At 26.8% G+C, this 19159-nt stretch overlaps 2 protein-coding genes across 5 annotated transcripts in view; one reads left to right on the forward strand and one right to left on the reverse strand.

The window, feature by feature from the left end:
- The window catches only part of LOC132921506 (dmX-like protein 2), a 33902-nt gene that overhangs the window by 428 nt on the left and 14315 nt on the right, over positions 1–19159 (forward strand). For all 4 annotated transcript variants that reach the window (XM_060984563.1, XM_060984565.1, XM_060984564.1 and 1 more), the window contains exons 2-31: positions 29–226; positions 2440–2599; positions 3352–3570; positions 3785–3932; positions 3994–4179; positions 4249–4445; positions 4527–4645; positions 5121–5305; positions 5405–5778; positions 5838–6307; positions 6370–6515; positions 6595–6742; positions 6803–6952; positions 7033–7255; positions 7314–7477; positions 7631–7880; positions 7938–8327; positions 8397–8557; positions 8886–9022; positions 9675–9820; positions 9904–10013; positions 10088–10377; positions 10443–10570; positions 10645–11157; positions 11224–11498; positions 11566–11829; positions 11909–12016; positions 12073–12262; positions 12339–12502; positions 12563–12716. In XM_060984563.1, coding sequence (XP_060840546.1) covers positions 29–226; positions 2440–2599; positions 3352–3570; positions 3785–3932; positions 3994–4179; positions 4249–4445; positions 4527–4645; positions 5121–5305; positions 5405–5778; positions 5838–6307; positions 6370–6515; positions 6595–6742; positions 6803–6952; positions 7033–7255; positions 7314–7477; positions 7631–7880; positions 7938–8327; positions 8397–8557; positions 8886–9022; positions 9675–9820; positions 9904–10013; positions 10088–10377; positions 10443–10570; positions 10645–11157; positions 11224–11498; positions 11566–11829; positions 11909–12016; positions 12073–12262; positions 12339–12502; positions 12563–12716 — 6367 coding nt within the window. The remainder of the gene's footprint in view (positions 1–28; positions 227–2439; positions 2600–3351; positions 3571–3784; positions 3933–3993; positions 4180–4248; positions 4446–4526; positions 4646–5120; positions 5306–5404; positions 5779–5837; positions 6308–6369; positions 6516–6594; positions 6743–6802; positions 6953–7032; positions 7256–7313; positions 7478–7630; positions 7881–7937; positions 8328–8396; positions 8558–8885; positions 9023–9674; positions 9821–9903; positions 10014–10087; positions 10378–10442; positions 10571–10644; positions 11158–11223; positions 11499–11565; positions 11830–11908; positions 12017–12072; positions 12263–12338; positions 12503–12562; positions 12717–19159) is intronic.
- LOC132922479 (alpha-tocopherol transfer protein-like) lies at positions 14417–17353 on the reverse strand. The gene is made up of 7 exons (XM_060986033.1): positions 17231–17353; positions 16498–16671; positions 15530–15689; positions 15202–15451; positions 15029–15139; positions 14843–14951; positions 14417–14767 (listed from the first exon to the last, which is right to left on the reverse strand). Exons 2-7 carry the CDS (start codon positions 16631–16633, stop codon positions 14616–14618), a joined length of 918 nt encoding a protein of 305 aa, XP_060842016.1. The 5' UTR covers positions 16634–16671; positions 17231–17353; the 3' UTR covers positions 14417–14615.

Consider the following 19159-nt stretch of genomic DNA (forward strand, 5'->3'; position numbering starts at 1 on the left):
CATTGCTCATCGGTCTGTCTGTGTTTAGGCTTATGCGGCTGGATGCAACATTGTGATACTGGCCAGCACATTCGAACGGGTGCAAATCATCCCCGGTGCGATACACAACTACATCCGCATTAGTTGTTTGGACTGTTCAACGGACACGGGCAAGATAGCGGCTGCCTACGACAATCAGATATGTGTCTTTGAGCCAACTCCGCTAGTTTGCAAAAATTCACCCCATGTATGTTCATTTTTAGAATTATCGAATACCTATTATTGTTTTTCCCAGACACACCCATACTCTTTATAAACTGATAAACGTTCTGGTTTGTTCTTGAATTGAACCCCTTTTTATCAATACAATTATAAATTAATGTTTCTCTCATATTAGGTACTGTGTCCCTAAGTAATAATTTTTTAGCAATAGGTTTTAAGTTGTTTTTATTTTTAAATGTTATTCACAATATGTTGATACTAGCAAATTATTATATAAACAATTAATGTGCTATTATTGATAAACAATACAAAGTACAGTGAATTATTGCTATAATTAATAATATAATATTATAGTAAATAGTTAATGTATAAACATTAAGTACCTAGAAATAAACTATAATATGGTAAGCTTTTCAAAGGATATTCAGTATTTAAACAAGAATCAAACCTATCTTTAACTATCATATTTTATTAAATTTAGTATTTTAGCACCCACTTACTCTATTTCATAATAAAATACAAACAGTACAAACATATATTAAACATGTATAAACTAACTTAGTAATTAAGTATTAATCTTCTAGAAAGTCCTATCACTAACTTTAAAATTGTTGAAACCTTTGTTTACAAACAACTTCAACCCTGAACTATATTACCTAATATATAGTTATACATTAATAAAAACAGTTTTTACATAATCTACAAGTATTACATTCATAAATAATTATGATTTTATTCATATTTAATTATTAAACATTAGTAAATGATCAACTATTATAATATTAAAAGTTGTAAACTATTTTTAAATTATTGCAACTTATATATAGGTAAACATAATAGGTAAACTTTAGGTAAACTAAATATAAATTTAATTCTTTATAACATAAGTTAAAAACATCTGTAAAGATCTAAAAACTTTGTATGCAATTTTTTCATATTTGTATTTACAACTCATTACAAATATTCATGTATTAGTATTGATACAATACATAATATGGGGGAAGGAGTGGCCGAGTGGGCTACGGCGTCGGTTCAGAAGCTTACCATCACCAGTTTGAATCCTGGCCACAGATAGTATCTCTCTCTGGGCAGGAAACTGTTTAAGGGGCGAGTCCGTCACCCCCTACCCCCAAACAGGCTAACAGAAACCTACAGGTGCCCAACTAGATATTCTGCTAAATAGGTGTCGGGACTAGGCCTTCAGGCTAAAAAAAATAATACACATTATTAGTGAACAACAAAAAAAAACTACATAAAACAAATTAATTAATACTAAAGTATAATATTAAATAATATTTATTTATTTTTTTGTTCTATTTATTACTTATATTAAATATCTTAAATTTACTAACAATTCATTAAATACATTTAAATTAACACATTTTTGTTATTTATTTACTTATATAATATTTTTATAATTTTATTTAATGGCACGTAAGAAACAAAAATTCATGCAATTTTTGGCATGTCACATTAGAGAAATTTTCAATCCTTGATATAAACCTTATATAGTAGTCTATAGTTAGGTTTGAATCAATTGTATTATTTGTTTTTATGAAACTGTTATTAAATAACAATAATAATATGTAACCACTTTAAATTTATTATTGACAGTTAATCCACTTGAAATATTGTTTATCTTCATGTCATACTATAGTTGCAATAAATTATTGTTTAGGAGAAAAATATAAGTAATTAATAAACTACAATTTTTAAATTATTATTTTTTTTTTTAATCAAAAAACCATCATAATATTTTGCATATTATGTACCCACTGAAAAAAAAACAGTTTTTAAAATAATTAATTAAACATTATTGTTGTTTCATCTGAAATCTTCCAAGTATAAATTACTTAAAATAATAACATAAACTATAAACTACCATTGGCGTAGCTAGGGTGGTGGCTGAGGGGGTTGCAGCCCCTCTGAAATATTAAGAAAATTTAAAAATTATTTTAATTTTTAATGATCTATACAAATCGCAACAAAAATCTTACATTTTACTTTACAAAAATTGATCAGCCCCTCCTCCCCCTGAAAAAAAATCCTGACCACGCCAGTGTAAACTACCTATATTAAACATTTCTGAATTTTAATCATATGTTTTCATATGAGAAATATTTTGATTTGATATATAGGTTGAACCTAATAAAGCCCCTAACATTTTTAAATAAAATTATCTTTTGCTATTTATTACCTAACTATTTAATTTATTTCATTGTTCTTTTATAATTTTAGCAATTGGATTATAAATGGGTGGAGACTGCTAGCTGGCGAACTGCGTGTCGTATTAGCTGTTTGTCATGGAATTTGGAAGGTACTAGGTTGCTTACAGGGGGCACTGTTTTACAACTATGGCATCAACAATTGCCAGATGAGCCCTTAGAAGAAAATACTGGTAAATATTATTATCAATGTAATTAATATTAATATTATATTTACCTATACAATTAAGTAAACATATTTTACTAATTTATTTAATATTAAATTTTAATATATTTCAAAATTATTAAAACATATAGATAAGATTTAAAAATTAATTGAAATGTGTTATTTTTGAATTTATAAACTATTAACCCAAGTAAAAAAACAAAATTTCCATGTAAATAGTAATATCTTGATGTTATTTTGATATTAAAGACTGTATAATATTTACATAAATTATAATACCTATAGTAAATATTTCACAATCTTTGTCTTATATTAGGTATCTAATATTATTTATCATATTCTAGAATAATTATATATTATTACAAAATAATCCTTTTAAATAAATTATACATTATATGTACATTTGTTAAAATATGTTATATCATATAATTTAATTTGTTAATTATCCAATTTATATTTTTAATATTTTTACTTAAACTTATATTACTAATTTACTTGTTTGAGTTTATAAATTATTATTTTTGTTCTGTAGTAATTAATATATCAATAGTGATTGTATCAATTTTAAAATAAGATTGTGTTGCCATATTATACTTGAGCCCTCGTGGCTGTTTAACCCTAATAAATAAATACATATTTATGTTGATACAATATTAATGTTAGATTTTGTAAATAATTAAGATAAATTGATTATATACCTATAAGTTATAACATTTATTTTACTTTTCAACCTTGTTACAATATTTATGTTCTGTATAGGAATGACAAGTGATGGAGTAACATTTGAGATTGGTGAAGAAGCAATACCAATGTCAACAACAACATCCTGTAACTGTGAAGTTCGTGGTTGGGAATGTGTTTGGCAAAAAGAAACTGCAACTCCTGTAGTACACATTGCATTTTCACCTGATGGAACATTATTTGCTACTGCTGGAAAAGATGACAGACTAGTCAAAATTTGGTTTGAAAATAAACAATGTGAGTATTATAAAGGTTTTAATTATGGTTGTTGAGAATATTTAATCATGAAATTAAATGTACCCTCTATAATGTTGTTTTAATGTATCAATACAAGTGTTCCTATTAATATTTGTTTAAAGTATTAGGTTTACAACATTAACAAACATTTATTTTACTTAAAAATAAATTTGAAATTTTACTTGTTTCTAATATTTATTAATAATTAATTTAGTACTTTTTCCATCCAAAAGCGTTGATCAGAATTACTCGATGAGTGCTATTTCTAATTTTGGTGAACCAAATTATGGTTTTGTGTACATAGCTCATCCTCGAGCTGTAACACAACTATCATGGAGAAAAACTAGCAAATACATGCCAAAGTAATTTGTTTTACACTGCCTGTTTGTTATGTTTGTAATACAAATAAATATTATTTTTTAGGGGATCTGTTTCAAATATGCTAGTAACATCATGTCGAGATAACATATGTCGATTATGGTCAGAAACTGTTTTACCAGATGATGGTTTAGTAAATATGAGCCATTTTGATCCATTAGCTGCTCATAATCCACGATTTCGAACACATAGACATAAGCACAGACTTCTTCAACGACTCAAACATATGAAGTAATTAATTAAAATACTTTTACTTTTAAACAACCTTTAAAATGATTTAATTTTTTTTTCTTTTCATAGAGCTTGTTTTCATATACGAAGGCATGCTAAACATCAAGGAGATCTTGGAACTGGTATGGCTGGAAGTACAAGTTCTACAATACCAACATTACCATCTACATTCAGCGTTCACGATTTTCATAGCTACGGGTTTCATGGTACTGGTATTATTCCTGGACTTCATTTTCATTTAGCTGCAAGCATTAATGCTGAAACTGGTAATTTCAATAAAAATTGATCATAAAAAATTTCTTTATATAAACTATGTATTTATACTAAATTTGCCTTTTTTTCTGTAGACATTCCACTAGTGCCTAGTTTATCAAGCACTGACCCTGAAAGAGAACCAAATTTTGTTCTTCATTGGCTCAATAATAAAGAAATGCATTTTTCACTCCAGGCAGAAGCAATACTAAATGTATATTAATTTCTAAGTTATAATTAGAACTCAGAACTTGATGCACATAAAGATATTGAAATATGTGCATATATTTGCAATAAAAAAATATTTAATATGTAGTATAATTAATTTTTAAATATATTTTTAATATTTTAATTCAAATAAAGAAATAATTAATATAGTATGACTTAAAATATAAATTACTATATTACAGAGGTGCATTATTCTGAAAGCTTGTTATTTAAAAAAAAATGTAATAAATGTTTTTTTTTTTTTTATTTATAAAATTCTTAAATATTTAAAATCACTTAAATTTCATAAAATATTTAACATATATTCTTGGATTTAAATTGGATTATGTAACAAGTTTGTGTCAAATCACATTTCTAATATGTAAATTCTTAAAAAATTTGCAAATGCATAAAGTTTTGAGCACTAATAAACAAAATCAAATTACTATTATTATTTATTAACATATAAACTATTTTTGTAGGAACTAACCAAAAAAGTAGTTGAAAAAGATGATATGCTTATAAACGAACAATTTATAATATCAGAACATCACGATGTCGAGTATAGTGATTCTAGACGAAAACAAAATAAGCTTGGTAAAAGTACATCACAAGATGAAAGTGTTAGTGATGAACACAGTTGTCCATCAACTCATCCTACACTGAGGTAATTCATAATTCAAATTACATTTAATATCTATCGATATAATTATATAAATAATAACTCTTATTTATAAGTTATATTTATATCATTATTTTATTTTAGCAATACAACATCTGTAAATTCATTTACTACTGATACGAATCATATAACCACTGATTCTCTTGATAATAAAATTGAATGTCTACTTCGTGATTGGCACCATAGTCCTGATTTATTATTTGCTGTCCATCCTATTGATGGAAGTTATTTAATTTGGGTAGTTGATTGGTTGGATGAATACCATCCTGGTTCATTTAGACAAGCCCAAGTTTCTTTTTCAACTAGAATACCTAATGCATTCCCTCTTGGAGATGCTACTACAATGTCACATAATGTATGTTTATATCATACATCTGGATCAAGTTTACAGCTGGCATTTAGAGATGTAGTTAAAACTGCTGCTGCAGCACCAAGCAGATCACCCAGTGATGTTCATGGTTAGTTAATTATTTAAGTTTTTTGTATATTACGTCAAATAAACTTTTTTTTTAACCAGGTATAAATGGAGATTATGGCGATTCAAGTCTTCCTAGAGTATTGGAGGAAGATGGTGACTCTTTAGCTGGTGACATTGATTTACATCATCAGAACGAATCAGTTGAACCATCATCATTGACGGAAAATGGAAAACCTAATCGAGCCAATTCAACTATGGGTGAAGATTCCGGAACATTTAACGATATAATATCTGCTCCGCCATGTCCAACTCTGTCAATGGTCACTAAACATACTAATGGAACCCTAAATTTATGGCAATTAACCTTTGCTGATAAATCTAAGTTCTCTCAAGTCCTAAGTATTGGCCATGCATCTCGAGCTTCTGGTCATCGTTTCCGTGTAAACGATGTGACTTGTCATCCTGTACTACCATTATTATTAACTACTTCCCATCACAATCTGCCTGATCAAGAAACTCCAGCTTCTCCTTTATCACCTAATCCACCTCCTATTGCTCAACCGCCATCAGTAAGTATATCAACTTCAAATTAAATAACATTTACAATTTTATATAGCAAATTCTTTTTCAGGGATTTTGTAGTGAACTTATATTATGGAGAGTTGATGCAGTTGGACCACTTTCTAAATCTGGTGGTGTTTCTGAACTTGCTCGTATAAATTCACTTCAAATATCAGCATTTTCGAATGTTGCTTGGATTCCAACTTTACTACCAAGGTTCTTTTCAAACTTATTTTTTTTTTTTTATGATTTGTTAGATGAATTTAATCTAAAATATTTAATTGATTATTATTAGTACTACATTGGGCACATTATCAAATTCTCCAAGTGCTTGTTTTGTAGCATCGGATGGAGAATGTTTACGTGTTTATCAAGCTGTTATAGATGCTAGAACATTATTGGCTGAAGTATCCAGTTCAGAACACCGGAGTCGAATGGCTGCAGTAAAAGATACAGTTTTGATGTAGTTATTCTATAGTTATACATTTAATACTTTATTATAGGACTCAATGGTGAGTTTATCAACCGATGTTTCTTCTGAAAATGATTTGAAACACAATTCATTACACGATCGTATAAAAATTGTTTCTCAACAATCTACTGCTAGACCAGGATGTATTATTCAATTGGACGCTATATCTGATGCAACACATGTAAATTATTATTTATAATAATTATTTTTGTAATTATAAATAAGCCAAAATTAAATAATTAAAAATTATTTTCATTATAGGATTGGCAAAATACTCAATTTTTACATGTGTTTCAAGAACAGTTAATGACTGGAGAAAGAGCATCTGGTAGAGGCTTAGTAGATGCTATTTCAGGTCTAGATAGCGAAGAACCTGATGATGATTTTGAAGAACCATTTTATTTAGTAGTGCTTGAACGAACTGTTCAAGGTACAACTGTACATATGTGGCGTTTAATAATAGCCTCTCAACCTGAAAATAATCGTATGTTCAATTTCAATTTATGATTGTCAAATGTATAACATTTTTATTTCATAAATAGCTTTAAGTGAAAGTATGATGTATGTGCCTGATAGTCAACTGGTACAAGATGATGATGATATGGATAATTCAGGAAAATTAGGTGCCACAAATTTGGGTGGGGAAGAAACAACTCAACCAACATTGTCAGCTTTTGCCCCTCATGTTTCAATATCAACTATAAAGGTAAGTTATTATAATATATCATGCTGATAATTATTCTCGATTAATATAAAAATAAAAAAATGCAATTTAATAGTTCATTGACTTTTTTTGTTGAATGATTCATATAAAATTGTATGCTGTTTAATTTTTAAAAATGTTGAAATTTTACTTTAGATTTGTACACAAGAATTAAATTTACCTGATGGTGTTGATGTAATTCATGCATCTCCAGCTGGAGGACATTTAAGTTCAGCTTCTATTTACCCAGCTTGTTTTGCGCCATATGTATTTGTAACTGCATGTTCAGATAGCACACTACGGTTTTGGAAATGTAAAATTACAAAAACAGCCGATGAAGTTAGTTACCAATGGGTTGAATGGGAAATGATAAGAAAAGATCGCAAATCCATGATAGAAATATCAGGTAAAATTTTATCCGCTACTAAATACTTAGCATATTTTAATTAATATTTATTTTTAGGTCAACCATTAAACATAAGTGCAGCATATAGTGGCCGTATTGCTTGTGCCTATAAATATGGAAAGTCATTTACTCGACCATCAAAAAAAGACCCAGAATCAAGATATGTGAATCTATGTGTGGCTATTTATGAGTGTGAAAGTACTGGTGGTTCAGAATGGTTACTAGAGGACACAATACACATGAAAAATATTCACTTGCCCAAACTTCATATTGATCCTAGTGTTGATTTGACATATTTACACGATCAAACAATACTTTCATCTAAAAAGCATAAGTTACAGTCTACTGTTTTAAAAGCGTTATCATCAGAAGACTTAGATGGAACCACTGGAAGATGTAATGGTAGAAATGGAGAAAATGAAACTAATTTAGTCAAAAGTAGTCATGGTATGTTAATTGTGTAAATATCTCATGAATAGTAGTGTATTAATATTTTGCCAACTTTTCACTTTTCAGGTTTATTGGCTGTTCCTAGTTTTAGTACCCTTCAGTCATTAAGAAAATCTATTATTGAAAATGGAAATACTTGTCCGTTAACACAAAAACATATTGTCCAATTAGATTGGGTTTCCAAGGAAGATGGGTCTCATATACTAACTGTTGCTGTTGGTAGCAAGGTAAATTATTGTTTAATTATATGTAAATAAAATGTTTAAGTATGTTTCACATCAAATGTGACTCGATCATATCACGCCAGGAGGCTGTTAATTTTTTCAGAGTTACTCATAATAGCGTGTAAAAAAAGTGAGAAATTTAAAATTATTATATTTACAGAACTATTATTTACTATTATAAATGTACGAACCATTAATTTGAGTAGAAACTGTCATCCGGGGCACTCTAATAGAGTTGCATTTGATGTGAAACATACTATAGTTTTGTTTTTATGTTATAAAATCATTAATTTTGTTTTTATACTTTAAAATATTTATTTTTTGTACATAGATAATGTTATTTACACCAGTATCTAGTGATTTAGCTCAAGCTAATATGAAAGCAATGAAAGAGTCCCAATCAGTAAACCGTCCAATATTACGAAAAGCTTCATCACTAGTTTCTCCCAATTTTGTTGATGAAATAAGGTAAATTTAAATTATAAATATTAACTGATGTTAGGTAATTTATTTAACATAAAACACCCATTGTTTTAAAATCTAACAAAGTTTTTAATAAAATAAGAACATTTTTATTTTAATGACTATATACATTTTAAATTGTATATTCTAAATTTCTAAAGCAAAATATTATTCAGAAAATGTTGATACTATGTTAAAATCAAATTTTAAACAAGTAGCTAATTTGTAATTAGTAAAAAAGTTAAGGCGAAGGAAGTAGTGACAAACATTTTGCGGAGTACACCTGCGCCAATCCACTCCGCTTATCTAAACCTAAAATACTTAAAGTAGTTACAATTTGTAAGCTACTTATTCAATTATCAATTTTTTTATAGTTAAAGTACAAAGAAAAATGTTCTGCTTTAAAATAAGGAATGTGTATTTTCATTAAAAAAAAAAAAACAAAAATGTAACAATAACAAATATTGTTCTTAAATGTTTTATAACAATTAATGTTATGTAAAAAAAAAAAAAATGTTAATAACTTTTGAAAGTTACTATTCTTATATAAATGATTCACTCCAGTGTCAAATTCCAAAACATTTAATATTTGCTTATTAGAAGTTTACAATAATGCTGATTAATGTTGATATTGATAACTTAAATTTAATTTTATTAGATGGATGAAGCTTAGAAAAATTGATCTTACTACAGCAGATGGTTTGCCTCCACTTCCAATGCAAATTTCTTGGGTTCGTGATGGTATATTAGTTGTAGGCATGGACAGTGAAATGCATGTGTATTCACAATGGAAACCAAATACATGTTAGTAGATCAGATTATGTATCAATATCATAAATTATTGAAATAACAATTTAAAATATGACTTAATTATAAACCATATTTAGATATGATTCAAAAGAATGCTTTGTTGTGTTGCAAATTAATACATCAAGAATCTGATGAGCTCCAAGACACTAGAAATCTAAGAGATGAAGATCTTAGAACATTGGCACACGTAATTTGACATATTTAAACAACAAAACAATTTAAAAAAAAAAATATTGTATTTTGTATTATTATCATACATAGGAAACCTCCCAAAGAAGACTGGCTAATGTAAGTTCAATGCCTCATTTGTCTCGTGTCAGCTCAATCAATTTGAATATGTTAACTGCTGAAACAAAAAAAAAGAAATTGGGTATCCAGAATGGTGACTCTTCAAATAATATTCAAGATTCGTATATGCCAGATTATGGACTGTTTGAAGCAAGTCGTATTGCATGTCCAGTTCTTCCCCAATATCATCCTAAACAATTAATGGAACTATTAAATTCTGGAAAAATCAGATGGGTGAAAGCAATTCTTGCTCATCTTGTCAGGTAATCAATCATATAAATTATTATATATTAAACATTTTATTACAAAAATTAAATTGCATTTGTAGATGTATTTCAACAACATGTAGTGTAAGACAAGGTGCTGTTGTATGTTCATATTCAGAAGAAGATAATTTAACTCGCCAAAGAGGTTGGTCAAGATCAAGAACATTATCTGTGAGCTATGCTGGAGCTGGTGAGATACAACTATATAATAAAAATGTTTTAAAGTATTAATTTACTAATAAACATTATTATTATCACTATTAGCTACAAGTCCAATGGAACCTAGAGGATCCACTACAGCCATTCCAGAAGAACTAATGTTGGACTATGCAGAAATTACTTCTATTCCTCCCTTACCTTTATGGACACTTTTGGCCGCCGATAAAGAAAATGCTAGTACTGCTCTTAAGTTAGCTGAAGACGAAAAAGATTATAATGAATTATTTAATGGAAATATTTCAACATCAGAAGACAATCTAGATGACATATTGAATGATGAATCAGAACCAGAAAGCCCTCGTAGATGTGAGCGCCAATCTAATGCAACAGAAAAACAGCAATGTTTACTTTCTCATTTTGGGCCAAAACAAGGTCAACTTTTGTCTCGTCTGTTAACTCATACTCATTTGCCTGGTTTATCAAGCTTAGATCAAATGCATTTATTAGCTCTTGCCGATACTGTATCTACATGTAATACTGATTTTGCTGATAGATTTGTTGACAAAACTCAGTTTGCTAAAGACAGTTCGGCTCCTCATGAAGGTGAAGTGTGTTCAGGTTAGTTTGAGAGAAACAAATTTGAAAGTATAAAAATTAATTGTGAATATATTATGAACATTTTAGATTCATTGGATGATTGTGGTCTTAGATTTTTGTTGGCCATGAAGCATTACAATTATTTACTAAGATGTTTAGGTGTAGCTCAGCGTACACAATTTCAAAAAAGAGGTATGTGTTCAGCAGATATTGCATGGGCATTCCATTCTGAAAGTGAAGAAGAATTATTACAATTAACACCTTCTTATGTACGAGGTACTCCACGTTGGTCAGCATTAAAAGAATTAGGTGTTGGGTGGTGGCTTAGAAATCAAACATTATTAAGAACATGTATTGAAAAAGTAAGTTTTTGTTTCAAAATATAAATTTAAAACTAACTATTATTAATTAAATTCAAATTTTTCCCAGATTGCAAAAGCAGCATATCAGACAAATCAAGATCCTTTAGATGCTGCTATATTTTATCTAGCAATGAAAAAGAAGTCCTTAGTTTGGGGATTATTTAGGTCCAAAAGAGATGAGCGAATGACTCAATTCTTTTCCAATAATTTTGCTGAAGACCGTTGGCGAAAGGCAGCACTTAAAAATGCATTTGCATTACTTGGAAAACAACGATTTGAACACGCTGCTGCATTTTTCCTTTTAGCTGGTGCTCTTAGGGATGCAATTGAGGTATTTATTTCATATATTTTCTATAAGTAGATTTAATATTTTAATTATAAATAATATTAAAATCAAACTTGATTTTTAGGTGTGCCTAAATAAACTAGATGACTTACAATTAGCTATGGTGATTGCTCGATTATACGAGGGTGAAATTGATTCTACTCCACCCAGTCTTAAACGGCTTTTGTATGAGGTATATTTTTAATTAACTGAATTATGTTCATTCTTAATTTAACTTGCTTTTTGTAGGAAATACTTGGTTGTGACCAAAATGGTGAAAATCAAAAATTATCTATGGCTAATCCAGACCCATTCTTACGTTCTATGGCTCTTTGGATACTTAAAGATTCGACTGGAAGTCTTAATACTTTAGTCCAAATGAATGTAGGTACAATGCATCCACAATACAATGATGAGGAAAAACAAGAAACTTCAGCTGGTATGTTTAAAATACATTAAATATTTTAATCATATATATAGTATTCATTTATTTTTTTTATTATTATTATTTGTAGCAAATCCAAATGTGTTCAATTTCTACGTTTATCTTCGTACACATCCATTATTGATAAGACACTATTTGGCATCCACTTATCAAGATAAAAAAAATCATACTGTAGTATTAGCTGGTTTTAGCTATGGTTCTGATGCCAGGTGTAGGGAAACTTCGGATCGACAAGTAACTAAATAATTGTATTTGAATTTGAAATCAGATGTTCTTATGTGCCATATTTTTTAGTTAATGTTAGAAGATTCCATTTCACCATTAGAAAGACAACTATATTTCAAAACTGCACATGCTCATTTTAAAGCAGGATGTCCTGCACTTGCTCTTGAAGTTTTATCAAAATTACCTAGTAAAATAATGGATCCTTCTACAGAACAATCTAATAGTAAGTACATTTATGCTAAATTAATATTATTAAGTCATTTAATCTATTTAAAAAAAATAAAATACATTTTCTATATTAAATCCAATATATGTTATATTCAATTTTAAGTTAAAATATTTTCGTCATTTAAAATAATTTGAGAATTTAAGTATTTTTTGAAAAGTATATAGTATACCATAATGTTTTATTTATGTGTAGTTAATTGATGAATATTATCATTCATTTAAAATCTACCAATTAACCAAAATATAACGTAGGAAAGGCAGGCACATATTGGCCCACTGGGACATCAGGGGAAAACTGGTAGGCCCTCTTAAAATTATAAGACCTTTATAAAATAAGTACCTTTTTCAGTTAAAATCAATAATTATATTTTTATTAACAGTTATAATTATTAATAACTTGCTATTTTTAACTTTTAAATTATTATAACGTTATTTTTATAAAATAATTTATTGATCATAAAATATACTATAGACGCTCATTGACTGGTAAATACTTGATAGTAAAATAGTAAGTACAGTATTTGACGTTTGCTCGAATTTTATTTTTATTTAATCAAGGAAGACAATATTATATACTTGATCATATATTTTCTTAATTTCTTTTAAGATTAGATATCTGTAGTATGTGTAAAATAAACTATGGCTAGAAGTTATGCAATATTATTATTTTATTATTTATTCTACTCTACCAGAATTATATAAGTTAAATTAAATTGTAGATTGGGTTTATTATTTTTTTGAACACAAAATTAAAAGTGTTTTTGATTTACAGAAAAATGATTTTTTTATAGTTTTATTGTAGTATAATAGGTAGATAATTTTACTTATTCTATAGGAATATATGGAACCCTTTACTGTTACCAAATGAACCCTAATTATATCTAGTTTCCCGGTAAAGAATATATACCCAGTAAATGTCTGTTAGGAGGTATTTTACTTAACTTTTTTTGAGGTTGCCTATAATATTTAAAAATCACCAAAAATAGATTTATAAATTATCTTACAAGGCTACTAAAACTAAATTTTTAGAATTTTTATTTTATTTAATTATCTAAAATGTTCTTTAAACAATACTTTAAGTAAAGAATCTAATTTTTGGATTGCTAAAATTTTTGCTGTTATTAATAATTCTATTTGTAAATTATAGATTGTATAAATGTTAAATTATTAAAAATATTTAATATCATTATTTTATCTATATTTTTTATTAGGATTTTTAGAAAATATAATTTTATAACATTCATAAAACGTATAAGATTGATAAAATAATTGTTTGGAAAAATGTGTAAAGTTATGCTTTTATGTACATTTTCTATACATATTTACCATAAAATGCTAAATTAGTATTTACCAAACTACATATTGATAAATAAGTACCAGATTTAGTTAGAATACCTACTATAAATATAAAGTTTTTTAAAAGTGATTGTGTAGAATAATGTTTTAAGAGAATTCAAGTTATTCAAAACAAATTTATAATTATTGTATGTGTTGTTTTATGCATATTAGTATTATTTCTACCTAGTTTTATTAGCCTTTCATACTATTTTCAAATATTTATTATACTTATACACACAGTTACAATAAACATGTTATATATTTTTTTGGATATTTTTTACAGAAGTTTAAAATAAAGATTTGTTATTTAAGTAAAAATAAAAAATAATATGGATAAATAATACTTAACCTCCTTAATTTATAAATTTGAGACCCCTTTTATTACAACAACATAAAAATTTATTACAATACATAATATACAAAACAGCTAAATATTCATTAAAATTAAAACACATCTTGATCAATAAGTAACAATATTTTTTATGGTGTCTATGAATTTAAATTGTTTAGATAAAATAATTAAGTTAGAAAAATATATAATATATTTAAAATAAGTTTAATCAATGCTTAAATTTTTAAAAGAATTTATATTATCCTTGTCATCTTCACCAACTGTTGTATCTACTTCATCTTTAACACAGCCATTTCTAAATTTTTCTTCATCCAAAAAGTAATCGCGATTATCCAATAATTTTTTTTTTAAGATTTCTAAAAACATAGAACAATATTTGTCAATAAATATTTACTATAAAATGTACTAAAACTTGAAAAACCTGAATTTACCATTGGTTTCCTTCATAATCGGCGCAAGGCCACCATAGTCCTTAGGCACGATTTTTTGTGGCAATGTTTTTATAAATTCACCCGTTTTCGAAACTGATTTTATAATAATCTGTAATAAAAATATTTTTTTTTTTTTACTTAACAGTTATAAAATTGTTTGTATCTACTTAAGTATATATATTTTACTTTATTTATTAATGAAGCGCTCATGAACGGTTTCAACATTGAGTATACTCTTTCAGTTCCCGAGGTAACGTTGAGAATATAAATTTTATCGATCACAAAAGGCGTACCTTCCTAAAAGTACAAATTGTAAAGTATAGATAAAAGTGTTCTTTAAAAAAACAATATGATTTTACCTGCACATATAACATTAAATTTCTTGCGTTTGTTAGGGAGTAGCGTAATGCGTGACTTAAGCTGAAATGATTAGAATCCAGTACCATTCTGTACCCCGACTTTGTACCATATTCGACTTGATCGAGTTCGATTGCCATAAAAGTTAGTTTTGACGCCACGGTTGGATAATATTGTGAAGCATCCACGATTTTCAGTTGCGACCATATATAACCGTATTGATTTTCTTCGTCAGGAATTATATTTATGTTACTAAATAATAAACGAACTTTATTCGTATAAATTATAAAATTTATAACAATTCTCGTAAGTCGATTTATGCTTACTTACACAACATCTAATTGTTTTTGATTGAAAGGATGTGCAGGATCTCTTGCCGTAAAGAACGGCGTGCACTTCTTAGCCCTTAAATTATAGCACTGGGTTATTACCTTTTTTGCATACTCTTTATCGTAGTTACACGCGTGCAAAAACATAATAATCTGAATATCTGTAAAAAAATAATAAGATGTTAATTTTTTAATATATGTAGTTATTGAAAATATTTAGCAATCTAAAAATGCTAATATTTAATATTTCTGTTTTAATGAATTAAAAGTAAATAAGGTACTATTTATAGTATTGGTAAAGTATAGCAGATTAAGTGCAATATTTACTAACGTATTTATGTTTTCTGGACTATAAATATAACAAATATTCACAGAAAAACAAGTTAAGAATAAGAATACAATATTTTTTTATTTTAATTTCTCGAATTTTTAGCCAATACTTAAACAGAAATTTGTGATTAAATCGAAATTACACATAATTATAAGTAGGTACGTGTCATAAATAATGTTTACAAAAAATAAGTGATGATTGTTTAAAATGTCCTTTAAAATATTTTAGTAGTTACATTATGGTAAATTGTACGTGTTAAAATGTTACTATATAAATTTTGGCATAACATGTGATACTAAAAAATGTGTTTTACATAAAAAAATATTCATGAGTGCATACTATAAAATATTAATTACATAATTGTTTACAAATGTATTAATAACACATTTTATTATTTAAACGATGTTTGGTTTTTTTTACTCGTATAAAGTTTATTATTAAAAAAATCGTTATTGACCTTAACCTAGTAGTTCAAAACTCATTTTTTATAGATTTCTTCCATGAATTTTTGATGATTTATTACGACTTTTCTTAACGAAACTTATTTAAAATATAAGTTATGATGAATTAAAATAATACGTTGAAGGGGGATATATTTGTATAATATACTTAATTAGATTAAGATTTCAAACACTCACCAACTAATTTTCCATATAGATTTATATTTTCATCACTCCACTTTAGAAGCTCTTCTACATCTGCAGCAGATAATTTTGGATTTTTTTCATACTCTTGCTGAGCACTAACTTTAAAATATTTCTCCAAAGTTTCCATTGTTGTTCAAAAAAAATTTAATTCCGTGAATTTTTTTACTAAAAATTATAAGTATACAACGCACAAGTTAAACTATATTAAATTATTTGATTAATATTACATATTATATGCACATCATATATTAGAGAGTGGCTGTTCACCGTTCGACCTCGTTTATGTGACTACCTCTGGAAGTCAACTCTACGTGTCTTCTATACTACATTGTCCTTGAATAAAACTGGTCTTGCGTACCTCTGACGTATTAGATTTGTTTTTAAATTTTAAAAAATTAACAAATTGATAATATACCGAGGTTTTGAATAATTCATACGCTTCGTAAAAAAAAATTACCCTTAAAAACTCATCAGTTTTAATGATCTGTATTTTATTTTTGCTTGCTTATAATATATGAGTTTCTTGAATTTCTATAATTTTTTTGATTAAATTAATTTAATTATATCTTCAAAATGAATAGATGGTCCTACATAATATTACAAAAAATTTACATTTTATACTCCCCTTTAATTTGAATTATAATAATCCCTTATAAATTATAGTTGCTGGGCAGGAATTCGCTATAAATATTATATGCATAGTAATAAATACAAGAAAACATACCTTTTATATTTTCACGACGTTCTATTGAATGATGAAGTGTTAAGTGTGATCGAATCGAACATATTTTGTTTGATTATAAATAATATAATTACAATAATATGAGAAATTATAACATAAAATTAGATTTGAAGAAACGTACAGTAATTTATTAATTGCAACAAATCACTGTATAGTTAATAGTTATCATGTATAACCTTGTTGATGATTCAGTTATAATTACTGAATTTTAATAACGACTAGTTTCATTTGGAAGGAAAACTACTACTATTCTGTATTATTCAAATAAAACTCGTATTATTAAAAGTTATTTTCGAAATATTGTATTAACGTACTATTTGTATTCTCTCCCTGGCCCACGCACAACACAAAAATATTATTAATGTTAGATGTTATTTGAAAATGAATCGTCCTATCATTAAACGTTTTGTACATTATCTGTGATGTATACGTTGACTTTTTTACGATATTTAAATTTGTCTGGATTTATATTAATACATTTTTAAATTTAACTTTTACATACTCATAATTCAAATTATATATCATCATAAAAGCCAAAGTACGAACACAGATAATATTCTTAACTTTAAGTTTGATTCTAGGTCAATTATATGTAATATTTATTATTTAAATTCTTGAGTATTGGTTCTATTGAACTCTAATTTTCTATGTTGCTTATTGGTCAGAGAAAGAAAGCAAATAATGCATTGACATAATCTTAACGGCGAAGTGTGTTGTAAGATTAATTTTAAAATCAAAATTAACAAAAAACGAACTATATACTGAGCACACCATTCATGGCCTTCCTCGGGAAGTACCTAAGATCATAAATAATATTGTGCTTTACCCTAAACCATCATCAATATATTATTAGGTAGGTTAGGTTATTCACTCGTTGCTGATGAATTGCTTTATATTTAGCTATTATTTTTATTATTTATATTAATCTATAGTAATATACTCGTATATTAATATTCCCCACGTACATATGCATATTCGTAAATATTTTAATTCACAAACATTATTTAATACATACAAGCTAATATATTAATGATTTATAATCTATGTTAAAATGTTTAATTAAACCTATAAATTTGGGGTGGGGCGTGAGTGCTTGACCCAGATGTCTCTTCTCCTTTATATGCCACTAAGAATGTTTGTACCGCTGACACTTTCAAACATATAATATTGTATTAAAATAAAAAATGAATTAAAATCAAACTTTGAGTGATTTTGTGCAAAATCGCTTGCAAACATATAATACGGACCTATAACAATATTTTATAATACTAGGTATTGATTTTTTAAATTCTTATATTTTTTTTATATTTTTATAGTTAATAAATTATATGGAGATATACTCGTTCAAATAAAATAAAATAATGGTATATGAATTTTCATTAAAAACTTGCACCTACTTTCTCTTATCGCCTATTATTATATATAATATTATTACATCTTTTAATTATTAAACTTTCCATCATTAATTATTAGTTACTGTAACAAAAACAAAAATGATTCATTATCATTAAAATAAATTGAACGAATATTTAGTTTTATTAGTATTGTATTTATAACGACGTAAAAAAGTATTTTAAGTATAATTAGTATAAACGATCATTGTAATATAATATTTAGGTATTTTATTTTATAATTTAAAAAAAGTTATCAATAAAATGATGTTCAGTAATAGCATTGGTTTTAAATTCCGTGCATTTATTGATGCTAATTATAATTAACGATAAAAGTGATAACAATAATTTGACGTTGTGGCAATTCTGGTATTGGCTATTGTTCTGAAAAATAAATACTGAATACAAATCAAATATACAATCAAAATCACTTATTATAGTTGATATATCTCAAAGTAATAAACCTATACTTAAAGTATTGTTATAAATATATTCTTTGGGATATTATGATAAATTGTAT

Source organism: Rhopalosiphum padi, chromosome 2 (assembly GCF_020882245.1).
Source record: "Rhopalosiphum padi isolate XX-2018 chromosome 2, ASM2088224v1, whole genome shotgun sequence".
In the NCBI taxonomy this organism is placed as follows: domain Eukaryota; kingdom Metazoa; phylum Arthropoda; class Insecta; order Hemiptera; family Aphididae; genus Rhopalosiphum; species Rhopalosiphum padi.

What these genes read in the sequence shown, in the direction of transcription:
- LOC132922479 (XM_060986033.1), bottom strand. Translation starts at nt 16,633, where the DNA reads ATGGAAACTTTGGAGAAATATTTTAAAGTTAGTGCTCAGCAAGAGTAT. An exon ending in TCTATATGGAAAATTAGTTG is followed by an intron (nt 15,690 to 16,497) that starts GTGAGTGTTTGA and finishes ATTTTTTTACAG; the next exon opens with ATATTCAGATTATTATGTTT. An exon ending in CAAAAACAATTAGATGTTGT is followed by an intron (nt 15,452 to 15,529) that starts GTAAGTAAGCAT and finishes TTTATTATTTAG; the next exon opens with TAACATAAATATAATTCCTG.